Source organism: Pristiophorus japonicus, chromosome 24, assembly GCF_044704955.1.
Source record: "Pristiophorus japonicus isolate sPriJap1 chromosome 24, sPriJap1.hap1, whole genome shotgun sequence".
NCBI classification, from domain to species: Eukaryota; Metazoa; Chordata; class Chondrichthyes; family Pristiophoridae; genus Pristiophorus; species Pristiophorus japonicus.
The window spans coordinates 1,578,767-1,600,635 of record NC_092000.1 but is presented as its reverse complement, the minus strand read 5'-3'; the positions used below and the strand labels follow the sequence as shown (position 1 = coordinate 1,600,635).

The window sequence follows — 21,869 nt, the reverse complement described above, 5'->3', positions numbered from 1 at the left end:
TGAGCAAGTTGGGCTTATACTCATTGGAGTTCAGAAGAATGAGAGGTGATCTTATTGAAACATATAAGATACTGAGGGGGCTTGATAGGGTAGATGCAGAGAGGATGTTTCCCCTCATGGGGGAATCTAGGATTAGGGGGCATAGTTTCAGAGTAAGGGGTCGCCCATTTAAAACTGAGATGAGGAGGAATTTCTTCTGAGTCGTGAACCTTTGGAATTCTCTGCCCCAGAGAGCTGTGGAGACTGGGTCATTGAATATATTTAAGGTGGAGATGGACAGATTTTTGAGCGATAAGGAAGAAAGGGTTATGGGGAGCGGGCGGGGAAGTGGAGCTGAGTCCATGATCAGATCAGCCATGATCGTATTGAATGGCGGAGCAGGCTCGAGGGGCCGGGTGGCCGACTCCTGCTCGGATTTCTCATGTTCTTACGTAAGGTGGGACAGACTGCGGGTTGTAGTGGGGAGAGTTGCAGTGATTCTGATGCTCACTATTTGTTATGCAGCCTATGAGGACAAGCAGCGAATGAAACGGAAGGAGATCACCTCACGGTCCTGGTTTGCTTCGCCCCAAGTCACGGTGGGAGAGAAGGCCGGCGAGACCTTAAAGAAACTGGGACTCAGCAAAATATTGAAGGCCAAATCCTCGAGCAGCCCGAACGGAATTGCTGCGAGTGATCTGGGAATAATCCATCGGAAATCCGGGGAGTACTCAGCCAGCCAGACGGAGCGGCCACTCTTGGCTAGAATGGAGCTGAGGGGAGAAAACGATCAAAGGAGCCATATTTCGGACAGTACGAGTCGAGAGAGCAACGGCAGTCTGAAGGTGGAAGGCTCTCCCCATCGGACTGAGGCAGCGATTGACATGGAGCAAGAGGCCAATACCAGCTCACTTGTTGCTGATTATTCTGATTCCAGCTCAGATACAGACAGTTCCTGAGCTGTGACCGAATGTAAATAATGGACACAGATTCCTGATTTGTGATTCACCCCTGTGCAATAAATATTCTAATGTCACCCTGAGCGTGTTGGAGGAATTCTGTGTGTATTGAAGTTAATCTGCGGCACTGGTCACTCGGTATCCTGCCCTGACCAGGGCCAAGAGTCCTCTGTTGGGGCCGGCCTGATTCTGAAGCCAGTGTCGGTTTCCTGCCAGTTTGGAATGCTGTGTGGAGGTGACCGATTCATAGAATGACATAGAATTAGCAGCACAGAAACAGGTCTGTGCCGGTGTTTATGCTCCATAAGAGCCTCCTCCCCCTCCCCATACTTCATCTCACACTATCAACAAAATCTCCTGTCTATTTCTCCCTAGTGTACTTCTCCAGCTTCCTTTTAAATGCATCGATACTTTTCGCCTCAACCACTCCCTGTGGCAGCGAGTTTCACATTCTCACCCCTCTGGGTAAAGATGTTTCTCCTGAATTCCCCATTGAATTTATTGGTGACTGTCTTATATTTATGACCCTCTAGTTCTGGTCTCCCACACAAGTGGAAACATCTTCTCTCCTTCTACCTTATCAAACATAGAAAATAGGAGCAGTAGTAGGCCATTCGGCCCTTTGAGCCTGCACCGCCATTCAACACGATCATGGCTGATCCTCTATCTCAACACCATATTCCTGCTTTCTCCCCATACCCCTTGATGTCTTTTGTGTCTAGAAATCTATCTATCGCCCTCTTAAATATATTCAGTGACTTGGCCTCCACAGCCTTCTGTGGTAGAGAATTCCACAGGTTCACCACCCTCGGAGTGAAAACATTTCTCCTCATCTCGCTCCTAAATTTCCTACCCCGTTTCCTGAGACTGTGACCCCTTGTTATAGACTTCCCAGCCTGGGGAAATATCCTCCCCACATCCAGTCTGTCCAACCCCGTCAGAATTTTATACATTTCAATGAGATCACCTCTCATTCTTCTAAACTCTAGTGAATACAGGCCTAGTCGACCCACTCTCTCATACGACAGTCCTGCCATCCCAGGAATCAGTCTGGTGAACCTTCACTGCACTCCCTCTGTGGCAAGTATATCCTTCCTTAGGTAAGGAGACCACAACTGCACACAATACTCCAGGTGCGGTCTCACCAAGGCCCTGTATAACTGCAGTAAGACAATTTCATAATGTTAAAGACCTCCTATCCGGGTCACCCCTCACCCTTCCATTTTCAAGAGAAATGAGACCCAGCCTGTTCATCCTTTCCTGATGGATATAACCTCTCAGTTGTGGTATGGTGCGTGTAAATCTTTTGATTCCTCGTGCAATCTCGTCAACTATCAGTCTGGCCAAATGTGATACAGGTTGGACTGTGGGGACACGTACAGGGTGCAGGCGAGAGTGGCTATTGGGGGTGAGGGGAATAAGCCCGCAAGGGGAAACAGTAATAAACATGGCTCAGTGGTTAAATGCAGCAACTGAGGGAAGGTGTCTCCCCTCAAACCCCAGCTCAGGGGGGAGAGAGGGACATGGAGCAAAGGGTGAACCCAGCAGCTGATTGTGCAATTTATTTTTAATTCACTCTTTCAAACTAAGACATTAGCAGCGAGTGAGTGAAGAGCCCGGTTAATGATGGGCCAGTGGGACCTGGCTGGGGAACTGTGTGTCCCGGACCGGCTTCCGGGGGGACGGTGCTGAGTGCCGGACCGGCTTCCGGGGGGACGGTGCTGAGTGCCGGACCGGCTTCCGGGGGGACGGTGCTGAGTGCCGGACCGGCTTCCGGGGGGACGGTGCTGAGTGCCGGACCGGCTTCCGGTGAGGCGGTTGATGTTTGCGGCGATTTCCCGCGCGGTTAATCGATTATTTATCGGTTTATCGATTGTTTCTGATTCTCCCGCCACTGACCTCGACTGAAAGATTGAAATTAGCGGTGAGCGCATGCGCAGCCCCCTGTCCCCCGAGAATGTTCCAGCACAGGAGGCCCCGGCCCGGACCCTCCCTCACCCTCCGGACCCTCCCTCACCCTCCGGTCCCTCACCCTCCGGACCCTCACCCTCCGGACCCTCACCCTCCGGCCCGGTCCCTCCGGACCCTCATCCTCCGCTCCCACTCCCTCCGGACCCTCACCCTCCGGACCCTCACCCTCCGGACCCTCATCCTCCGGACCCTCATCCTCCGGTCCCTCACCCTCCGGACCCTCACCCTCCGGACCCTCATCCTCCGGACCCTCATCCTCCGGTCCCTCACCCCCGGCCCGGACCCTCCCTCACCCCCGGCCCGGTCCCTCCGGACCCTCATCCTCCGCTCCCACTCCCTCCGGACCCTCACCCTCCGGACCCTCATCCTCCGGTCCCTCACCCTCCGGACCCTCACCCCCGGCCCGGTCCCTCCGGACCCTCATCCTCCGCTCCCACTCCCTCCGGACCCTCACCCTCCGGACCCTCATCCTCCGGACCCTCATCCTCCGGTCCCTCACCCCCGGCCCGGACCCTCCCTCACCCTCCGGACCCTCATCCTCCGGTCCCTCACCCTCCGGACCCTCCCTCACCCTCCGGACCCTCACCCTCCGGACCCTCATCCTCCGGTCCCTCACCCTCCGGACCCTCACCCCCGGCCCGGTCCCTCCGGACCCTCATCCTCCGGTCCCACTCCCTCTGGACCCTCCCTTACCCTCCGGACCCTCCCTCCCTCCGGTCCCTCCCTCCCTCACCCTCCGCTCCCACTCCCTCCGCACCCTCCCTCCCTCACCCTCTGGACCCTCCCTCACCCTCTGGACCCTCCCTCACCCTCTGGACCCTCTGGACCCTCCCTCACCCTCCGCTCCCACTCCCTCCGGACCCTCACACCCGGCCCGGATCCTCACCCTCCGGTCCCTCCCTCCCTCACCCTCTGCTTCCACTCCCTCCGGACCCTCACTCCCAGCCTGGATCCCCCTCCCTCACTCAATCTCTTTCCCCCGGCCCGGCCCCTCACTCCCCCACTCGCTCCCCACTCCCGCCCTTTCCCCGGAGCCCGGCACATTCCCTTCAGGCACTTATCCAACTCCCTTTTTGAAAGCCTCGATTGAGTCTGCCTCCATCACCCTCTCAGGCAGCGCATCCCAGATCCTAACCACTCGCTACGGGAAGGAGTTTTCCCTCATGTCGCCTTTGGACCTTCTGCCGATCGCCTTAAATCTGTGTCCTCTGGTTCTCGACCCTTCCACCAATGGGAACAGTTTCTCTCTCTCTACTCTGTCCAGACCACTCATGATTTTGAACACCTCGATCAAATCTCCTCTCAACCTTCTCTGCTCCAAGGAGAACAACCCCAGCTTCTCCAGTCTATCCCCGTCACTGAAGTCCCTCATCCCTGGAATCATTCTCATAAATCCTTTCCTCTCCCTCTCTGAGGCCTTCACATCCTTCCTAAAGCGCGGGGCCCAGAATTGGACACAATACTCCAGCTGTGGCCGAACCCGTGTTTTATACAGGTTCATCATAACTTCCTTGCTTTTGTACTCTGTGCCTCTATTCACGAAGCCCAGGATCCTATATGCTTTATTAACTGCTTAACCTGCCCTGCCACCTTCAAAGATTTATGCACAAGCACCCCCAGGTTTCTCTGTTCTTGCACCACCTTAAAAATTGTACAATTGTTTTGTATTGTATTGTCTCTCCTCATCCTCCCCACTGAAATGGATCATCTCACACCTCTCTGTGTTGAATTTGATCTGCTATGTGCCCGCCCATTCCACCAGCCTGCCTGTGTCCTGAAGTCTATCTCTATGCTCCTCACTGTTTACTACACTTGCAAGTTCTGTGTCATCTGCAAATTTCGAAGTTGTACCCCCCAGAGCGAGAGATGCGGGGGAATGGGAACGAGGAGATTGAGGTGATTTGGATTATTCATCTTTATTTCATTCCGATTACAGAATTTGAACAAGATCCAATCAGAAGTTGAAACACTGATCAGGACCCTTGCAACCATGGCAAATCTGGTAAGTTTGGTCATTGTTTGTTTGAAATGGGGACAGGGTGGAGGGAAGTGGGTGGACTGAACTTTGCAAAACTTCTCCCTGTAGCGATTGTTGTCAGTCACTGAGCTCCTAGAATCTTACAGACAGAGGCCACTGAGCCCATCGGGCCTGTGCCGGCTCTTTGAAAGAGCGATCCAGTTAGTCTCACTCCCCACCACTCTTTCCCCACAGCCCAATATTTTTTCCTTTTCAAGTATTTATCCAATTCTCTTTTGAAAGTTATTATTGAATCTGCCCCCACCGCCCTTTCAGGCAGCACGTTCCCGATCACAACAACTCGCTGTGTTTAAAAAAAATGTCGCCTCTGGGTCTTTCGCCAATCACCTTAAATCTATGTCCTCCTCTTACCGACCCTTCAGTCATCCCTGGTATCTTCTATCGTAAATACCTTTAAAGTGTTTATAATGGGTCTGGCGAGCGTAAAGACACAATGTACACTTGTCAGGTGCTCCAGAACAAGACGTGTAATCCAGGCGCTCTTGTCGCCCAAACTGGGAATGATGTGGGGTTGCAATGTGAGTGCTTCCATTCACTGACTGGGAGTGACAGCAGGCAATGTGAGTGCTTCAGTCTGAATGCTCCTGAGTGATTTTAACCTGTAAAAACGCAGTCCCTCTGCCGCATAATTTAGTTTTTGCAGCAGTTACAAAACTGGCGTAAAATCAAGAAGATCAAAGTTATTTGAATCTCTTGTCCTTTTTTGGGCTGTGATCAATATAACTGCTCAGTGACTCCCTCAATCGCAAGGGGCAGAACAGCTGTGACTGCTGGGGGTTAAAAGCCGTCTCATTCGCAACAGTACCTTCTGTTTAAGAGACAACGAGCTGATAAAGTAGAGAGTAAGAAAAGATCACTGGACCATTTGCTCCTGTTTGCCCTGGGATCAGTTGCCCCTGCACACTCTCCAGTGCGCACATCCGTCAGTGCAGTTGTGAAGAGAGCATGTTGAGGAGAGGGAGAGGATATTGCTGTATTATTACTGTATCACAAGCTGAGATTGCAGTTTGTCGCAGGACCCTGTCGATCACATTGCTGTTTTTCTTTGGCAGGGTTCGGGCAGCCAGGCAGCGACGGAGTATACAGTCCGTGTCCCCAAGTAAGAGATTCTGATCATTCCCAGATTGAGAAATATGTAGCAGGTGGGCCAGCACACAACAGGGCAGTTGAATGTTTTGAGAATCACCGGCGATCGGTCTCTCCCAAATCATGAACCCTGTCGGAGCTGACAGACCCTGCTGAGTAGTTACAGTATTTCCTGTTTTTGTGTGCATTTGTTGGGCGAGAGCGGGCAAATGACCCGCTGACGCACACTGTTTGGGTTCACACCTGAACAGTGCCACTCCGATCACTGGGGAGTGTGGGGGGCAGGGGAGAGGGTGGGGGTTTGGTTATGGGGGAAAGGGTTGCGTGGGTGTGGGGTTTTGGCTGTGGGGAAAGGGGTGTGGGGTTGGAGAGTTGGTGGGGGTTGTGGGGTGATGGTGTCTGGGGGGAGCGTGTGGGAGGGTTGTCTGGGGGGGGAGGGGGGCGCGTGTGTGTGGGCAGTGGTCCTAATCACAGCTCAATGTACTTAAACTCGCTCCCTTCCCAGGAACAACACCAAGAAGCACAACATCATGGCGTTCAATGCTGCTGATAAAATCAACTTCTCCACATGGACCCAGGTACGATCGCAGGGTGAAGGGAGCCACTGTGACCCGGTGGTGTGCTCTGGGCACGGGCCCTGTACCAGGGTCAGTGTAATTCACACAGATGGGGGAACTGCAGGTGGGGACAGTCGGCATATTCTGATATGTTCACATGCCCATTCCACAATCATTGCACACACTTGGGGCAGTAGCGAGCTGTGTATATGGATTGTACATGGGGCTGGGGTATTCTAGGATATTGCCCGACATCCTTCACCTCTAATACACGTTCGAAGGGTCGGAAACTCTGAACATTGGAGGGTGATACTCCACTCACGTCGGGAAGGTAATAAAATATAACCTCATACACGCAGCACGCCTGAGATATTTACACTTACCCATAATAGTTTCATACCCAAGAACTTCCTTCAGGAGATTATGAACATGTCTTTGACCGCTTATGCTAACCTTAGTAGGACTAGATAAAGAAGTCCACCTGATCTTCAGTGAGTTGTATTCTCACAAGTTCATTGTGTGGGACAAAAGTGGGTGTGAGGTACTCATGACCTCTGTGCTTGTAGCCTGTTGATACAGTCACTATCATTTCCTTTATCAGCTGTTGCCCTTTGTTGAGACTGCCTTTGATGTTTTGTACTTCTGATCTTTATTGCAAAAGAAAGGTAGTTCAGCTGTTGCCTGACCGGATGGGCATTCTATCTACACTGGCAGTAGAAATCTCTTCTTCACATTGCTGTGTTGAAAGCCTCTCTGGTACAGCTGCGTGTTTCTGGTGTTTATAACTTAGCTCAATGTTATATAATACCAACTAGCTTATTATATTTAAAAATCTACATGTACCTATCCTTTCCCGGGAGGCTTTGTATTGTGCATGCTTTATAAATGGGTGGGGAGGAACTCAGTGCGTCGTGTGCTACCAGGGGAGGGGGTTCTCCTAACGGGACATGTTTTTGTGGGGGGTTGAGTAATGTGTGTGTGCTGGACCCGACACGGAGATCATTGCTGTGATCACGGCACTGCGATTGTTGGGACCAGGTCTGTAACGTTCCACATTTTCTTTCAGGCTAAGATGGAGCGAGATCTCAGCAACAAGAAGATTTACCAGGAGGAGGAACAGCCGGTGTTCGGTGCCGGCAGCGAGTTTCGCAAAAAGCTACGCGAGGAATCGAGGAAGAAAAAATTTGGGATTGTTACCCGGGAGTTCAAGCCGGAAAATCAGCCATGGCTGCTGAGAGTCAATGGGAAAGCTGGTCGGAAGTAAGTGGTGTGGGCACGTTTAGACAGTTTGAGCCACAGACAGCCCTCTCCTGCATCTAATGTTCCCTCTTTCCCTGTTTTAAGGTTCAAAGGTCAGAGGAAAGGTGGTGTGACTGAAAACGCGTCCTACTACATCTTCACCCAGTGTCCCGATGGGGCATTTGAAGCCTTTCCTGTCAACGCCTGGTATAACTTTGTCCCAGTCGCAAAACACAAGACGCTGACAGCGGAGGAGGCTGAGGAGGAGTGGGGAAGGTAAGGTCCCACGCACGGGTGTCCACAAACCTCGGCTTCCCTCCGTGTTTAAATAAATCCGTGTTGTTAGAGGGTGAGTTGTGCGATTGGACCCTCGCTCATACATCGACAGTGGCTGAGCCTGGTTCCTCTCGCTGGCGAGCTTGAGGATATATCCCTGGCCCTCCCTCCACACCATCCCCAGACTATTGCATTCTAATAAATTATAGATATTGATGTACAAACAACTTTAAAACACTACCATGGTCACATCCTTGCTGTCAGCGCCCCCACTGCTGGGAGGCTGTAATTACAACGTGACCAGTTTACATAAGAAAATTTCCATTGCAAATATTGTCACAGGGATTTATAATAAAAATCTGAAAATAAGGACTGACTTTACAATGAAGACTGATTTATGTCTGGGGGCCCTGGTTCACTTACCCCACACCTTCACCACAGGAGATCAACCAATGTTTACAAAAGTTAAATGTTTAAAATGAAAGCTAATGTTTATTTTTAACAGTCAGACTTCCGAGATCCAGGACAGTCAAAGGCAAGTCCATTGTTTCCCACACGTCGGTGTCACTGCTCTGCACTGCTCTTGCCCAGGGAGCTGAGTATGGACTGTGGCCGTAGTTGGAGATCTTGCTGCTGTCTCTGGCTCAGCCAGCACTGAGTGTCAGCCACTCAGCTGCCTGAGGGTGAAACGGGAGCACAACTCGGCCTCTCTTGCTCACACGGGGAGGGGGAGAGGGAGAGGCAGCCTTTCCCAGGGGTTTCAGGGCAGCAGCTGCATGTTCCCCACACCCACTCCTCCTCCTGTATCATGGGCAGTGGTGAGAGAGCTGAAAGGGACAGATCGATTATTGCAGTTCATTGCACTGAATTTAGTTTCTTGTCTTTTTGTAACTTGCTGTCTCCCTTTTCCCTCCAACATCTCGGAACCCTCACACGCGGGCGGCATGTTCAGGCGCAACAAGGTGGTGAATCACTTCAGCATCATGCTGCAGAAGAGGCTGAAGGACCAGGACCGCGATGACGGGGACGAGGAGGAGGAGAAGATAAAGAAGGGGAAAGAGAGAAAGAAGAAGGGGAGTGAGCTGCGGATCCATGACCTGGAGGATGACCTGGAGCTCAGCTCGGACGAGAGTGACGAGGAGAGTGACGAGGACAGTGAGTGACCCCAGAGGCCCCATGACTCACGGGCCTTTGCCACGGCTCTCGCTGCCCAGAGGGCTTACGCTCAGCGCTTTGATGAGGGGCCCCCGTTAGTTGGGTGGTGCTGAGGGCAGGTTCCAGGCCCTGGGCCCGTAGTCTGCACCCCAGCCCAGGGCAGCCTCACCGGAGGCCTGGGCCAGGGGGAAGCTTGGGGCTGCAGGGGGGGGGGAATGGTGACAGTCGGTGGTGGATGTCAACGCCCTTTAAAAATACACGCCTGTGTAGCTGACGGGCTAGAGCTGTGTGACGGGCCGAGAATCGCAGCCCGCTGTGTTGTCCCATTCCTAGTAGAGGTACTATTGGCCCCAGTCCTGACATCCGGCCCGCTGATCGCGAGCACATTTCATATAGTTCACCCGGGGGTCGCCATCCCGGGGGGCTGTATAAGGCCATATTTGGGCAACCCTGATTATCCCCCGATATCCCGTTTCCACCAGGAATATCCCCACTGGATAACCAGCTTGTTCAAACTAAACTAAATCCATTCGGACTCCCCTGAGCTTCTGTTTTCTATTCCTGCACGGATAGGGCAGGGGACTGAGTGGGCGGGGCCGGGCACTGCGTCTCTGAGTGGGCGGGGCCGGGCACTGCGTCTCTGAGTGGGCGGGGCCGGGCACTGCGTCCCTGTGTGGGCGGGGCCGGGCACTGCGTCCCTGGCCGGGCACTGTGTACCTGGGCGGTTGGGCCGGGCACTGCGTCCCTGAATGGGCGGGGCCGGGCACTGCGTCCCTGAGTGGGCGGGGCCGGGCACTGCGTCCCTGAGTGGGCGGGGCCGGGCACTGCGTCCCTGAGTGGGCGGGGCCGGGCACTGCGTCCCTGAGTGGGCGGGGCCGGGCACTGCGTCCCTGGACGGGTGGGCCGGGCACTGCGCCCCTGAGTGGGCGGGGCCGGGCACTGTGCCCCTGAGTGGGCGGGGCCGGGCACTGTGCCCCTGAGTGGGCGGGGCCGGGCACTGTGCCCCTGAGTGGGCGGGGCCGGGCACTGTGCCCCTGAGTGGGCGGGGCCGGGCACTGTGCCCCTGAGTGGGCGGGGCCGGGCACTGTGCCCCTGAGTGGGCGGGGCTGGGCACTGTGCCCCTGAGTGGGCGGGGCCGGGCACTGTGCCCCTGAGTGGGCGGGGGCGGGGACTGTGTCACTGGGCGGGCGGGGCCGGGCACTGTGTCCCTGAGTGGGCGGGGCCGGGCACTGTGTCCCTGGGCGGGCGGGGCCGGACACTGTGTCCCTGAGTGGGCGGGGCCGGGCACTGTGTCCCTGAGTGGGCGGGGCCGGGCACTGTGTCCCTGGGTGGGTGGGGCCGGGCACTGTGTCCCTGGGCGGGCGGGGCCGGGCACTGTGTCCCTGGGCGGGCGGGGCCGGGCACTGTGTCCCTGGGCGGGTGGGCCGGGCACTGTGTCCCTGGGCGGGTGGGCCGGGCACTGTGTCCCTGGGCGGGCGGGGCCGGGCACTGTGTCCCTGAGTGGGCGGGGCCGGGCACTGTGTACCTGGGCGGGTGGGCCGGGCACTGTGTACCTGGGCGGGTGGGCCGGGCACTGTGTCCCTGAGCGGGTGGGCCGGGCACTGTGTACCTGGGCGGGTGGGCCGGGCACTGTGTCCCTGAGTGGGCGGGGCCGGGCACTGTGTCCCTGAGTGGGCGGGGCCGGGCACTGTGTACCTGGGCGGGTGGGCCGGGCACTGTGTACCTGAGCGGGTGGGCCGGGCACTGTGTACCTGGGCGGGTGGGCCGGGCACTGTGTACCTGGGCGGGTGGGCCGGGCACTGTGTCCCTGAGCGGGTGGGCCGGGCACTGTGTACCTGGGCGGGTGGGCCGGGCACTGTGTACCTGAGTGGGCGGGGCCGGGCACTGTGTCCCTGGGCGGGCGGGGCCGGGCACTGTGTCCCTGAGTGGGCGGGGCCAGGCACTGTGTCCCTGAGTGGGCGGGGCCGGGCACTGTGTCCCTGAGTGGGCGGGGCCGGGCACTGTGTCCCTGAGTGGGCGGGGCCGGGCACTGTGTCCCTGAGTGGGCGGGGCCGGGCACTGTGTCCCTGGGCGGGCGGGGCCGGGCACTGTGTCCCTGAGCGGGCGGGGCCGGGCACTGTGTCCCTGAGTGGGCGGGGCCGGGCACTGTGTCCCTGAGCGGGTGGGCCGGGCACTGCGTCCCTGAGTGGGCGGGGCCGGGCACTGTGTCCCTGGGCGCGCGGGGCCGGGCACTGTGTCCCTGGGCGGGTGGGCCGGGCACTGTGTCCCTGGGCGGGTGGGCCGGGCACTGTGTCCCTGGGCGGGTGGGCCGGGCACTGTGTCACTGGGCGGGTGGGCCGGGCACTGTGTCACTGGGCGGGTGGGCCGGGCACTGTGTCACTGGGCGGGCGGGGCCGGGCACTGTGTCCCTGGGCGGGCGGGGCCGGGCACTATGTCCCTGAGTGGGCAGGGCCTGGCACTGTGTCCCTGAGTGGGCGGGGGCGGGCACTGCGTACCTGAGTGGGCGGGGCCGGGCACTGCGTACCTGGGCGGGTGGGCCGGGCACTGCGTACCTGAGTGGGCGGGGCCTGGCACTGTGTCCCTGGGCGGGCGGGGCCGGGCACTGTGTCCCTGGGCGGGCGGGGCCGGGCACTGTGTCCCTGGCGGGTGGGCCGGGCACTGTGTCCCTGAGTGGGCGGGGCCGGGCACTGTGTCCCTGGGCGGGTGGGCCGGGCACTGTGTCCCTGGGCGGGTGGGCCGGGCACTGTGTCCCTGGGCGGGTGGGCCGGGCACTGTGTACCTGGGCGGGTGGGCCGGGCACTGTGTCCCTGGGCGGGCGGGGCCGGGCACTGTGTCCCTGAGTGGGCGGGGCCTGGCACTGTGTCCCTGAGTGGGCGGGGCCGGGCACTGTGTCCCTGAGTGGGCGGGCGGGGCCGGGCACTGTGTCCCTGAGTGGGCGGGGCCGGGCACTGTGTCCCTGAGTGGGCGGGTGGGCCGGGCACTGTGTACCTGGGCGGGTGGGCCGGGCACTGTGTACCTGGGCGGGTGGGCCGGGCACTGTGTCCCTGAGCGGGTGGGCCGGGCACTGTGTACCTGGGCGGGTGGGCCGGGCACTGTGTCCCTGGGCGGGTGGGCTGGGCACTGTGTACCTGGGTGGGCGGGGCCGGGCACTGTGTACCTGGGCGGGTGGGCTGGGCACTGTGTACCTGGGCGGGTGGGCTGGGCACTGTGTACCTGGGTGGGCGGGGCCGGGCACTGTGTACCTGGGCGGGCGGGGCCGGGCACTGTGTACCTGGGCGGGTGAGCTGGGCACTGTGTACCTGGGCGGGTGGGCTGGGCACTGTGTACCTGGGTGGGCGGGGCCGGGCACTGTGTAACTGGGCGGGTGGGCTGGGCACTGTGTACCTGGGCGGGTGGGCTGGGCACTGTGTACCTGGGTGGGCGGGGCCGGGCACTGTGTAACTGGGCGGGTGGGCTGGGCACTGTGTACCTGGGTGGGTGGGCTGGGCACTGTGAACCCGGGCGGGTGGGCTGGGCACTGATTTGCTGGTTTGAAGGCTGACTTGCTTTGCCGTCCCCAGGAGATGGGAAAAAAGAGACAAAGGGAAAGAAGAAAGGAAAAGCTGGAGCCAAGAAAAAGAAGAAAGGCTCTGACGATGAGGCATTTGAGGACAGCGATGACGGGGATTTTGAGGGGCAGGAAGTGGACTACATCTCCGACGATGACTCCAGGTATTTGGTCCGTGTTTTTAGTCCTGATCAGGATGTGTTCGTCACCGGCAAGGCCCGTGCCTAGTTGCCCCTATCTGAGTGTCTCGCTGGGCCATTTCACGGGTCAGTGAAGAGCCAACCACATTGCTGTGGGTCTGGAGTCACGTGTCGGCCAGACGGGTAAGGGTGACAGATTGCCTTCCCTGAAGGACATGAGTGAACCTGATGGGTTTTTACCACAATCCGGTACTTTCATGGTCTCCATTACTGATACTAGCTTTTTATTCTAGATTTATTTAATTAACTGAATTTAAATTCCCCAGCTGCCGGCAGTTTCACGGGTTTTGTGGTGATTGAAGTTTCTCCCCAGTTTTCCTGCTCCCTCTCCTGAAGGGGCTGACTTTACCGGGCCGAGCCGTCTCGCCTGGGCATGGCACTGCCCCTCTGGGACGCTGGGAAAGAATGGGATGGGAGGGTGCGTGCGAAGTAACTGGAGCATCACGGGCTGCCATGGGGAGCGGTGAAACTTAGTTCGATGAATTCTGGTAAACCCACTTTCTGTGCTGGGCGAATGTGTGAGCGATTGATCCAAAACCCCAGGAGCATTTTGCAAATCCTTTCTCCATCTGATTTGTAGCGACAACAATGAAGAGGAGCCAGAAAAAGTGAAGGCCGATAAAGAAGAGGATGGGCCAAAAGGTATTTGGTGACCCCACTTGTTCCTTGACCCAGGTTCAGGATTATCCCTGCAGGAAATGTCGGGACGGTTGTGGGTGGGTGGAGGGAGGGGTGGCTGGTGCACAGACCTTGGGCGCACGGGTTTAATCCAGGATTCCTACAACATTGGTCGCATGTATGAACTCGGGCATCTGTACATCGTCATATGGGCCCCGTAACAGTCCCAGAAATTTATCATCTGTGCTGACCGAGACTGAGAAACCATGGTTTAAATAAAGTGTCTCGATAAAGACTATCCAGAGGGTTCCCCTCCACTGTCGTCCTCCCCCTCGCCCTCTGCCCCCGCCTCTCCCCCCCCCCTCGCCCTCTGTCCCCGCCTCTCCCCCCCCCCCCCCTCGCCCTCTGCCCCCGCCTCTCCCCCCCCCCTCGCCCTCTGCCCCCGCCTCTCCCCCCCCCCTCGCCCTCTGCCCCCGCCTCTCCCCCCCCCCTCGCCCTCTGCCCCCGCCTCTCCCCCCCCCCTCGCCCTCTGCCCCCGCCTCTCCCCCCCCCTCGCCCTCTGCCCCCGCCTCTCCCCCCCCCCCGCCTCTCCCCCCCCCCCGCCTCTCCCCCCCCCCCGCCTCTCCCCCCCCCCCCCGCCCTCTGCCCCCGCCTCTCCCCCCCCTCGCCCTCGCCCTCTGCCCCCGCCTCTCCCCCCCCCTCGCCCTCTGCCCCCCCCTCGCCCTCTGCCCCCCTCGCCCTCTGTCCCTCGCCCTCTGCCCCCCCCTCGCCCTCTGCCCCCCCCCTCGCCCTCTGCCCCCCCTCCCCTACCTCGCCCACTGCCCCCTCCCCCCAGCTTGTCCCGGCCCCTTCCCCTGTCCTCTCCCTTTATGTGTTTCAATGAGATCACACCTCATTCTTCTAAAGCCCAGAGAGTACAGCCCAGTCCAGTCAATGTCTCCTCATAGGACAACCCTCTCATCCCAGGGATCAGTCTGGTGAACCTTCGTTGCACTGCCTCTAAGGCAAGTATGTCCTTCCTTAGATACGGAGACCAAACAGTACACAGTACTCCAGGTGTGGTCTCACCAAGTCCCTGTACAGTTGTAGCAAGACTTCCTTACTCTTATACTCCAAACCTCTAGTAATAAAGCCAACATGCCATTTGCCTTCCTAATTGCTTGCTGTACCTGCATGCTAACTCTGTGTTTCCTGTATGAGGATAGCTAAATCTCTCAACGCCCAGAGTTAAATCATTTCTCACCATTTAAAGAATATTCTGTTTTTCTATTCTTCTTACCAAAGTGAATAACCTCATATTTCCCCACATTATACTCCATCTGCCACCTCACTGTGCAGACTCCATGCGTTCTCCTCACAGCTTACTGTCCCACCGAACTTTGTATCGTTAGAAAACTTGGATACAGTGCACTCGGTCCCTTCATCAGGTCATTAATAGCTGAGGCCCCAGCTCGGATCCTAGTTACAGCCTGCCTCCCCCCCGTCCCTCGCCCCTCCCCACCCCGTCCCTCGCCCCTCCCCCCCTCACCCCTCCCCACCCCGTCCCTCCCCACCCCGTCCCTCGCCCCTCGCCCCTCCCCCCCTGTCCCTCGCCCCTCCCCCCTGTCCCTCGCCCCTCCCCCTGTCCCTCGCCCCTCCCCCCGTCCCTCGCCCCTCCCCCCCTGTCCCTCGCCCCTCCCCCCCTGTCCCTCGCCCCTCCCCCGTCCCTCTCCTCCCCCCTCCCCCTCCCCCTCCATGTTTCCTCTCTCCCCTCTCTCCACTCCTGTAGGTGATTGGGGATTTTTAAGACTTGTGTTGGGAATGTGTTTTTCAGGAATTGATGAAAATTCAGAGAGCAGTGAGGAGAGTGAAGAGGAAAAGCCAAATGAAGAAAAAGAGGAGGAGGAGGATGATGAGAAGAAATCTGCAGCCCCTGAGAAAAAGGAAAAGAAGAAAAAAGGTAAGGTTTGGAATCCCTTTTGTAACTGACCTTTCTCTACCTGCCCTGAGTGTTTCCTGGTGTCGCGCGAGTGTGTTGTGTGTGATCTCGCCGCCGGTGTGTCTGGCTCCCCCGCGGTGCCGGTGTGTGTGGCTCCCCCGCGGTGCCGGTGTGTGTCTGGCTCCCCCGCGGTGCCGGTGTGTGTGGCTCCCCCGCGGTGCCGGTGTGTGTCTGGCTCCCCCGCGGTGCCAGTGTGTCTGGCTCCCCCGCGGTGCCGGTGTGTGTGGCTCCCCCGCGGTGCCGGTGTGTCTGGCTCCCCCGCGGTGCCGGTGTGTGTCTGGCTCCCCCGCGGTGCCAATGTGTCTGGCTCCCCCGCGGTGCCGGTGTGTGTCTGGCTCCCCCGCGGTGCCGGTGTGTGTCTGGCTCCCCCGCGGTGCCGGTGTGTGTCTGGCTCCCCCGCGGTGCCGGTGTGTGTGGCTCCCCCGCGGTGCTGGTGTGTCTGGCTCCCCCGCGGTGCCGGTGTGTGTCTGGCTCCCCCGCGGTGCCGGTGTGTGTCTGGCTCCCCCGCGGTGCCGGTGTGTGTCTGGCTCCCCCGCGGTGCCGGTGTGTGTCTGGCTCCCCCGCGGTGCCGGTGTGTGTCTGGCTCCCCCGCGGTGCCGGTGTGTCGTGGAATAGTACAGTCAGGCTGTCTGACATGCTGTTGATCACAGAGTGAGCTGTTCACCTGTCGAGTGCTGCTCACTGGGGGGGGGGAATAGAGGGTGGTTACATCTGACCATCTAACCTTGGGATGTTCCCTGTTCCGAGCCTTTTGTTCTTCATTACTGCGTCTCCCGGGGAGCCTCACAGCGAATGTGCCGAGCTCACCTGTGTCGGGCGTGGGATAAATGCCTGAAACCTGGGTTCAGAAAGCCCCCGCCACCACGCACCCCGTGTCAGGCACACAGACCCTCAGGTACCCTGGCTGGGCCAGGAAAATTCTAACTCGGGATTGGCCGAGCGGTGATCCAGGAGCTTGGCCACTACCCGTGCTGTTCTGGGGCAAATTGACTTGCTAACAGCAGCGGGTGAGGTGTACCCGGGGATACAGTGCTTTACAATGCAACAGTCGGTAATCCCGTGGGGTCTAGCTGTGGGCCTGAGATCACAGACTCTCCCCAGTCTGTGTGCTTGGAGGGACGAGGCCCTGTGCTGTCACTGGAGCCATGATACCCGCACTGGGCACTGGTCAGGAGCGAGAACCCGGACTGATTCCCCCCCACCCAAGGCCAGCTGTGGAGCTCAGTGCTACGGGTGAGATCAGGACAGTTGGTGCTGAAAGCTGGGCCTAGCTGAGGCTTTTCTAACCAAGGTGTCATTTGTCATTTGTGCTCCACACAGACAGCAGTGATGAGTCTGAATCGTCGGATGAAAGTGATATTGAGTCGGAAGCTGCCTCCGCCCTCTTCATGCTGGTGAGTATCTGCGTTCCCAGCCCAGAGCCACCCCCTGAGTGAGGCGCTGCTCCACTGTAACCTTTGGTTTCTCTTTGTGTTAAAAGAAAAAGAAAACTCCTCCGAAGAAGGACTGGCGAGATTCGAACAGCAGTTCCCGCGGCAACAGCCGGCCCAACACCCCCACCCCACAGACCAGCACCTCGTCCACACTCCGAGCAGCCGCCAGCAAACTGGAACAAGGTGAGGGAGCTCAGCGAGGGGGGAGGGGGGTGTACCCCGGGGGGGGAGGGGAGGGGGGTGTACCCCGGGAGGGAGAGGGAGTGTACCCCGGGGGGAGGGGGATGTACCCCGGGAGGGAGAGGGAGTGTACCCCGGGGGAGGGAGGGTGTACCCGGGAGGGGGGAGGGGGGTGTACCCTGGGGGAGGGGAGGGGGTGTAGCCCGGGGGGGGAGGTGTACCCCAGAGGGAGGGAAGGTGTACCCCGGGGGGGGAGGGTGTACCCCGGGAGGGGAGGGGGTGTATCCCGGGGGAGGGGGTGTACCCCGGGAGGGGAGAGGAGGGGGGTGTACCCCGGGAGGGGAGGGTGTACCCCGGGAGGGGGAGGGGGTGTACCCCGGGGGAGGGGGTGTACCCCGGGAGGGGAGAGGAGGGGGGTGTACCCCGGGAGGGGGAGGGGGTGTACCCCGGGGGAGGGGGTGTACCCCGGGAGGGGAGAGGAGGGGGGTGTACCCCGGGAGGGGAGGGTGTACCCCGGGAGGGGGAGGGGGTGTATCCCGGGGGAGGGGGTGTACCCCGGGAGGGGAGGGTGTACCCCGGGAGGGGGAGGGGTTGTACCCCGGGGGAGGGGGTGTACCCCGGGAGGGGAGAGGAGGGGGGTGTACCCCGGGAGGGGGAGGGGGTGTACCCCGGGAGGGGAGAGGAGGGGGGTGTACCCTGGGAGGGGGAGGGGGTGTACCCCGGGGGAGGGGGTGTACCCCGGGAGGGGAGAGGAGGGGTGTGTACCCCGGGTATTGACTGTTACAGAAATCAGTGCGTCCCGGCTGTGCTGTGAACTGAATGTTGGCCGATGAGGGAGAATTGGGAATGCGGGAATTGTGTGTGTTTATGTTCCGGCCTTGTGTTCATTCCCAGGGAAGCGGCAGGGCGGGGCTGCGGATACTCCGGTGGCCAAACGGCTGAAGATGGACGCAGAAGCACAGTCGGCGTCCGGAAAATCCACCCCCCAGCCACAGTCCGGAAAATCCACACCGAGCAGTGGGTGAGTGGGGTAACGCCGGGGTGCGGGGGTAATGGAGGCCGGGGGGGGGGGGGGTGTGGATCAGGCACTGCTGGTTAGAACAGCTGGTGCGTATGAGCAGTTGCAGTGATGGGGAACGGTCGGGCTGTCGGCGCTGGGATGTGCAGAGCTCGCGGTGACTCACTGGCTCAGTTGTTCCCTGGGGTGAAAGGATCAAATTGCTGGAGTTCAGGGTCAGAGGGGTTGGATTGCCATTGAGTGGGGTGCACCCAGTGTAACCCTGTCCCCTCGCTGCCCCCAGTGATATCCAGCTGACTGAGGACGCAGTGTGGGCCGGTGTGGCCCAGTGTAACCCTGTCCCCTCGCTGCCCCCAGTGATATCCAGCTGACTGAGGACCCTGTGCGGGCCGGTGTGGCCCTGTGTAACCCTGTCCCCTTGCTGCCCCCAGTGATATCCAGCTGACTGAGGACGCAGTGCGGGCCGGTGTGGCCCAGTGTAACCCTGTCCCCTTGCTGCCCCCAGTGATATCCAGCTGACTGAGGACCCTGTGCGGGCCGGTGTGGCCCAGTGTAACCCTGTCCCCTCGCTGCCCCCAGTGATATCCAGCTGACTGAGGACCCTGTGCGGGCCGGTGTGGCCCTGTGTAACCCTGTCCCCTTGCTGCCCCCAGTGATATCCAGCTGACTGAGGACCCTGTGCGGGCCGGTGTGGCCCTGTGTAACCCTGTCCCCTTGCTGCCCCCAGTGATATCCAGCTGACTGAGGACGCAGTGCGTCGTTACCTGACCCGGAAACCCATGACCACCAAGGACCTGCTGAAGAAATTCCAAACCAAGAAAACGGGGCTGAGCAGTGAGCAGACGGTGAACGTGTTGGCACAGATCCTGAAGAAACTGAACCCCGAACGCAAAAATATCAACGAGAAGATGCACTTCTTCCTGAAGGAAGGGAACTGAGCGCTGGCCTTGTGTGTGTATGTAGCTTTCTGTCCTGTGTGTGTATAAGGGGTGATCTCTCGGGTACAGTCTGTCCTGTGTGTATATAAGGGGTGATCTCTCGGGTACAGCCTGTCACATTGTGCTCTGAGCCCAGCACCGTCCTGTCCTGTCCGACCTTGGGCTTTCAGTCAAACCCAGGCTGATGGGGGGAGGGAGGGGGTTTTGCGTGGTGAGTGAGGCAGGGTTTAACCCAGCCGGGATGGAGGGTGAACCCACAGCATAAACCAGCCTCCACTATGTCAGTCTGACTTGGGAGGGTGCGGGAAATGGGAATGGGGAGTGGTGCAGGGGATAATATTCTGGTGGTGGGACATTGCAACCTTTACTCGGGATCTAACCCATTCTGTACCTAACTTGGGAAATCCCTCATCCCAGTCAGGCACCAAGGTCCCCGAGGCCCGCGGCTGTCACTGGGAGGGCCATGGGTCCACAGGGGCTCGTGTGGCAATCGATTTGTTTCAGCAGCAAACTGAGCAGCAGAGGCTCCAATCCTGAATAGAACGAGACAGAACGACCCACACGCAGGTCAAGGCACAAGATGTTTAATGTGAAAATGAAACTTGACCAAACGTTTTGTACCTTGCGGGTAGAATGGACACCAACCCTTTAATGACAGGGTAGACCCCAGCAAACGCAGCCCCCCACCACCCCCCCCACCCCTGCAGATCCGTTGCAGCCACAGGGAGTTGATGTGTGGGCACATACCTGCCCAGAGGGAACAGGACAGTCGACACACATCCGCTCCAGCTGTCTGGTTACAGAGCAGCTGAGACTGAAGCTGGGGGGGGCACAGGGCACGGGTGAGACGGAACTGAACTGAAGAGTGATATCCTTGTTACTGGGGATAGGCTGCTCTCTATAGCCAGCACAATGTCGTGTTAGGAGCGAGCTTTTGCCAGTGTTAATCTTGTTCAGTGTCATGTCACAGATTGTGGAATGCCACAATTGTAATGTTGGGTTTGTTCCTGAGGCTGGACCTGTTCTCCAATAAAATCCCCAATGGTTTTCACCCCAATGTGTTTCATCGCTGCAGTCAGTGTGCCTGAAGTTTCAGCAGCGGATGTGAGGGGGAGCTGGATGTGCAGTGACTTGGTGTGTCAGTGTACACTACCCTGGGGTGGCAGGTTTTCTAGGGGGGCTCGCTGTGGTGTTGGTATGAGCTTGAAAATCGACGTGTCTGTGTGTGTCTTGCCTGCGTGTGTGTGTGGTCTGACAGCCATTGAATCCCTTGTTAAAGTGCAGTATGGAAGCAAACATGCACACTGAAAGGCTCTGTAAACAGGACTGAAACAAGTGGTGGGGGAAATCTGACTGATGTTGATTGAGAGATGACTATTGGCCAGAACACCAGGGAGCGCTCCCCTGCTCCTCTTCAAATGGTGCTGAGGGATCTTTACGGGGCCTCGGCTTAGCGTCTCATCCAAAAGGTGGCACCTCCGACAGTGCGGCACTCCCTCAGTACTGCCCCTCCGACAGTGCGGCACTCCCCCAGTACTGCCCCTCCGACAGTGCGGCACTCCCTCAGTACTGCCCCTCCGACAGTGCGGCGCTCCCTCAGTACTGCCGCTCCGACAGTGCGGCGCTCCCTCAGTACTGCCCCTCCGACAGTGCGGCACTCCCTCAGTACTGCCCCTCCGACAGTGCGGGGCTCCCTCAGTACTGCCCCTCCGACAGTGCGGCACTCCCTCAGTACTGCCCCTCCGACAGTGCGGCGCTCCCTCAGTACTGCCCCTCCGACAGTGCGACGCTCCCTCAGTACTGCCCCTCCGACAGTGCGGCACTCCCTCAGTACTGCCCCTCCGACAGTGCGGCGCTCCCTCAGTACTGCCCCTCCGACAGTGCGGCGCTCCCTCAGTACTGCCCCTCCGACAGTGCGGTGCTCCCTCAGCACTGCCCCTCCGACAGTGCAGCGCTCCCTCAGTACCGCCCCTCCGACAGTGCGGTGCTCCCTCAGCACTGCCCCTCCGACAGTGCAGCGCTCCCTCAGTACCGCCCCTCCGACAGTGCGGGGCTCCCTCAGTACTGCCCCTCCGACAGTGCGGCACTCCCTCAGTACTGCCCCTCCGACAGTGCGGCACTCCCTCAGTACCGCCCCTCCGACAGTGCGGCACTCCCTCAGTACCGCCCCTCCGACAGTGCGGCGCTCCCTCAGTACTGCCCCTCCGACAGTGCAGCACTCCCTCAGTACTGCCCCTCCGACAGTGCGGCACTCCCTCAGTACTGCCCCTCCGACAGTGCGGCACTCCCTCAGTACTGCCCCTCCGACAGTGCGGCACTCCCTCAGTACTGCCCCTCCGACAGTGCGGCACTCCCTCAGTACTGCCCCTCCGACAGTGCGGCGCTCCCTCAGTACTGCCCCTCCGACAGTGCGGCGCTCCCTCAGTACTGCCCCTCCGACAGTGCGGCGCTCCCTCAGTACTGCCCCTCCGACAGTGCGGCACTCCCTCAGTACTGCCCCTCCGACAGTGCGGCACTCCCTCAGTACTGCCCCTCCGACAGTGCGGCACTCCCTCAGTACTACAAAGGGTGGAGTGGGACTTGAACCCACGACCTTCTGACTCGGTGGCAAGAGTGCCACCTACTGATCCAGGGTTGATAATTCCCACAATTTATCCTTCCAGAATGTGAAAACCAGACATGTTTTCGTCCTTTAAT

The 21,869-nt window shown here is 59.2% G+C and overlaps 2 protein-coding genes across 6 annotated transcripts in view; both read left to right on the top strand.

Moving 5' to 3' along the window:
- Positions 1 to 1,015, top strand: part of yju2b (YJU2 splicing factor homolog B) — a 117,163-nt gene extending 116,148 nt beyond the window's left edge. For all 3 annotated transcript variants that reach the window (XM_070867111.1, XM_070867109.1, XM_070867110.1), the window contains exon 10: positions 505 to 1,015. In XM_070867111.1, the coding sequence (XP_070723212.1) occupies positions 505 to 938 (434 nt within the window). In that variant the 3' untranslated portion in view covers positions 939 to 1,015. The remainder of the gene's footprint in view (positions 1 to 504) is intronic.
- A 1,682-nt stretch (positions 1,016 to 2,697) lies between these two features.
- On the top strand, positions 2,698 to 20,229 carry gtf2f1 (general transcription factor IIF, polypeptide 1). Of its 3 annotated transcripts, none has more exons than XM_070867105.1 (14): positions 2,698 to 2,747; positions 4,846 to 4,911; positions 6,000 to 6,046; positions 6,539 to 6,611; positions 7,657 to 7,850; positions 7,935 to 8,105; positions 9,058 to 9,260; positions 12,821 to 12,971; positions 13,588 to 13,649; positions 15,439 to 15,564; positions 16,924 to 16,997; positions 17,084 to 17,219; positions 18,111 to 18,237; positions 18,962 to 20,229. In XM_070867105.1, the coding sequence occupies exons 2-14, from the start codon at positions 4,900 to 4,902 to the stop codon at positions 19,170 to 19,172; spliced, it is 1,587 nt and encodes a 528-aa protein (XP_070723206.1). In that variant the 5' UTR covers positions 2,698 to 2,747; positions 4,846 to 4,899; the 3' UTR covers positions 19,173 to 20,229. The 3 variants fall into 3 exon arrangements, with proteins under 3 accessions (XP_070723206.1, XP_070723205.1, XP_070723207.1); XM_070867104.1 differs by having other exon boundaries at positions 2,719 to 2,862; XM_070867106.1 differs by lacking the exons at positions 2,698 to 2,747; positions 6,000 to 6,046.
- The last annotated feature ends 1,640 nt before the right edge of the window (positions 20,230 to 21,869 follow it).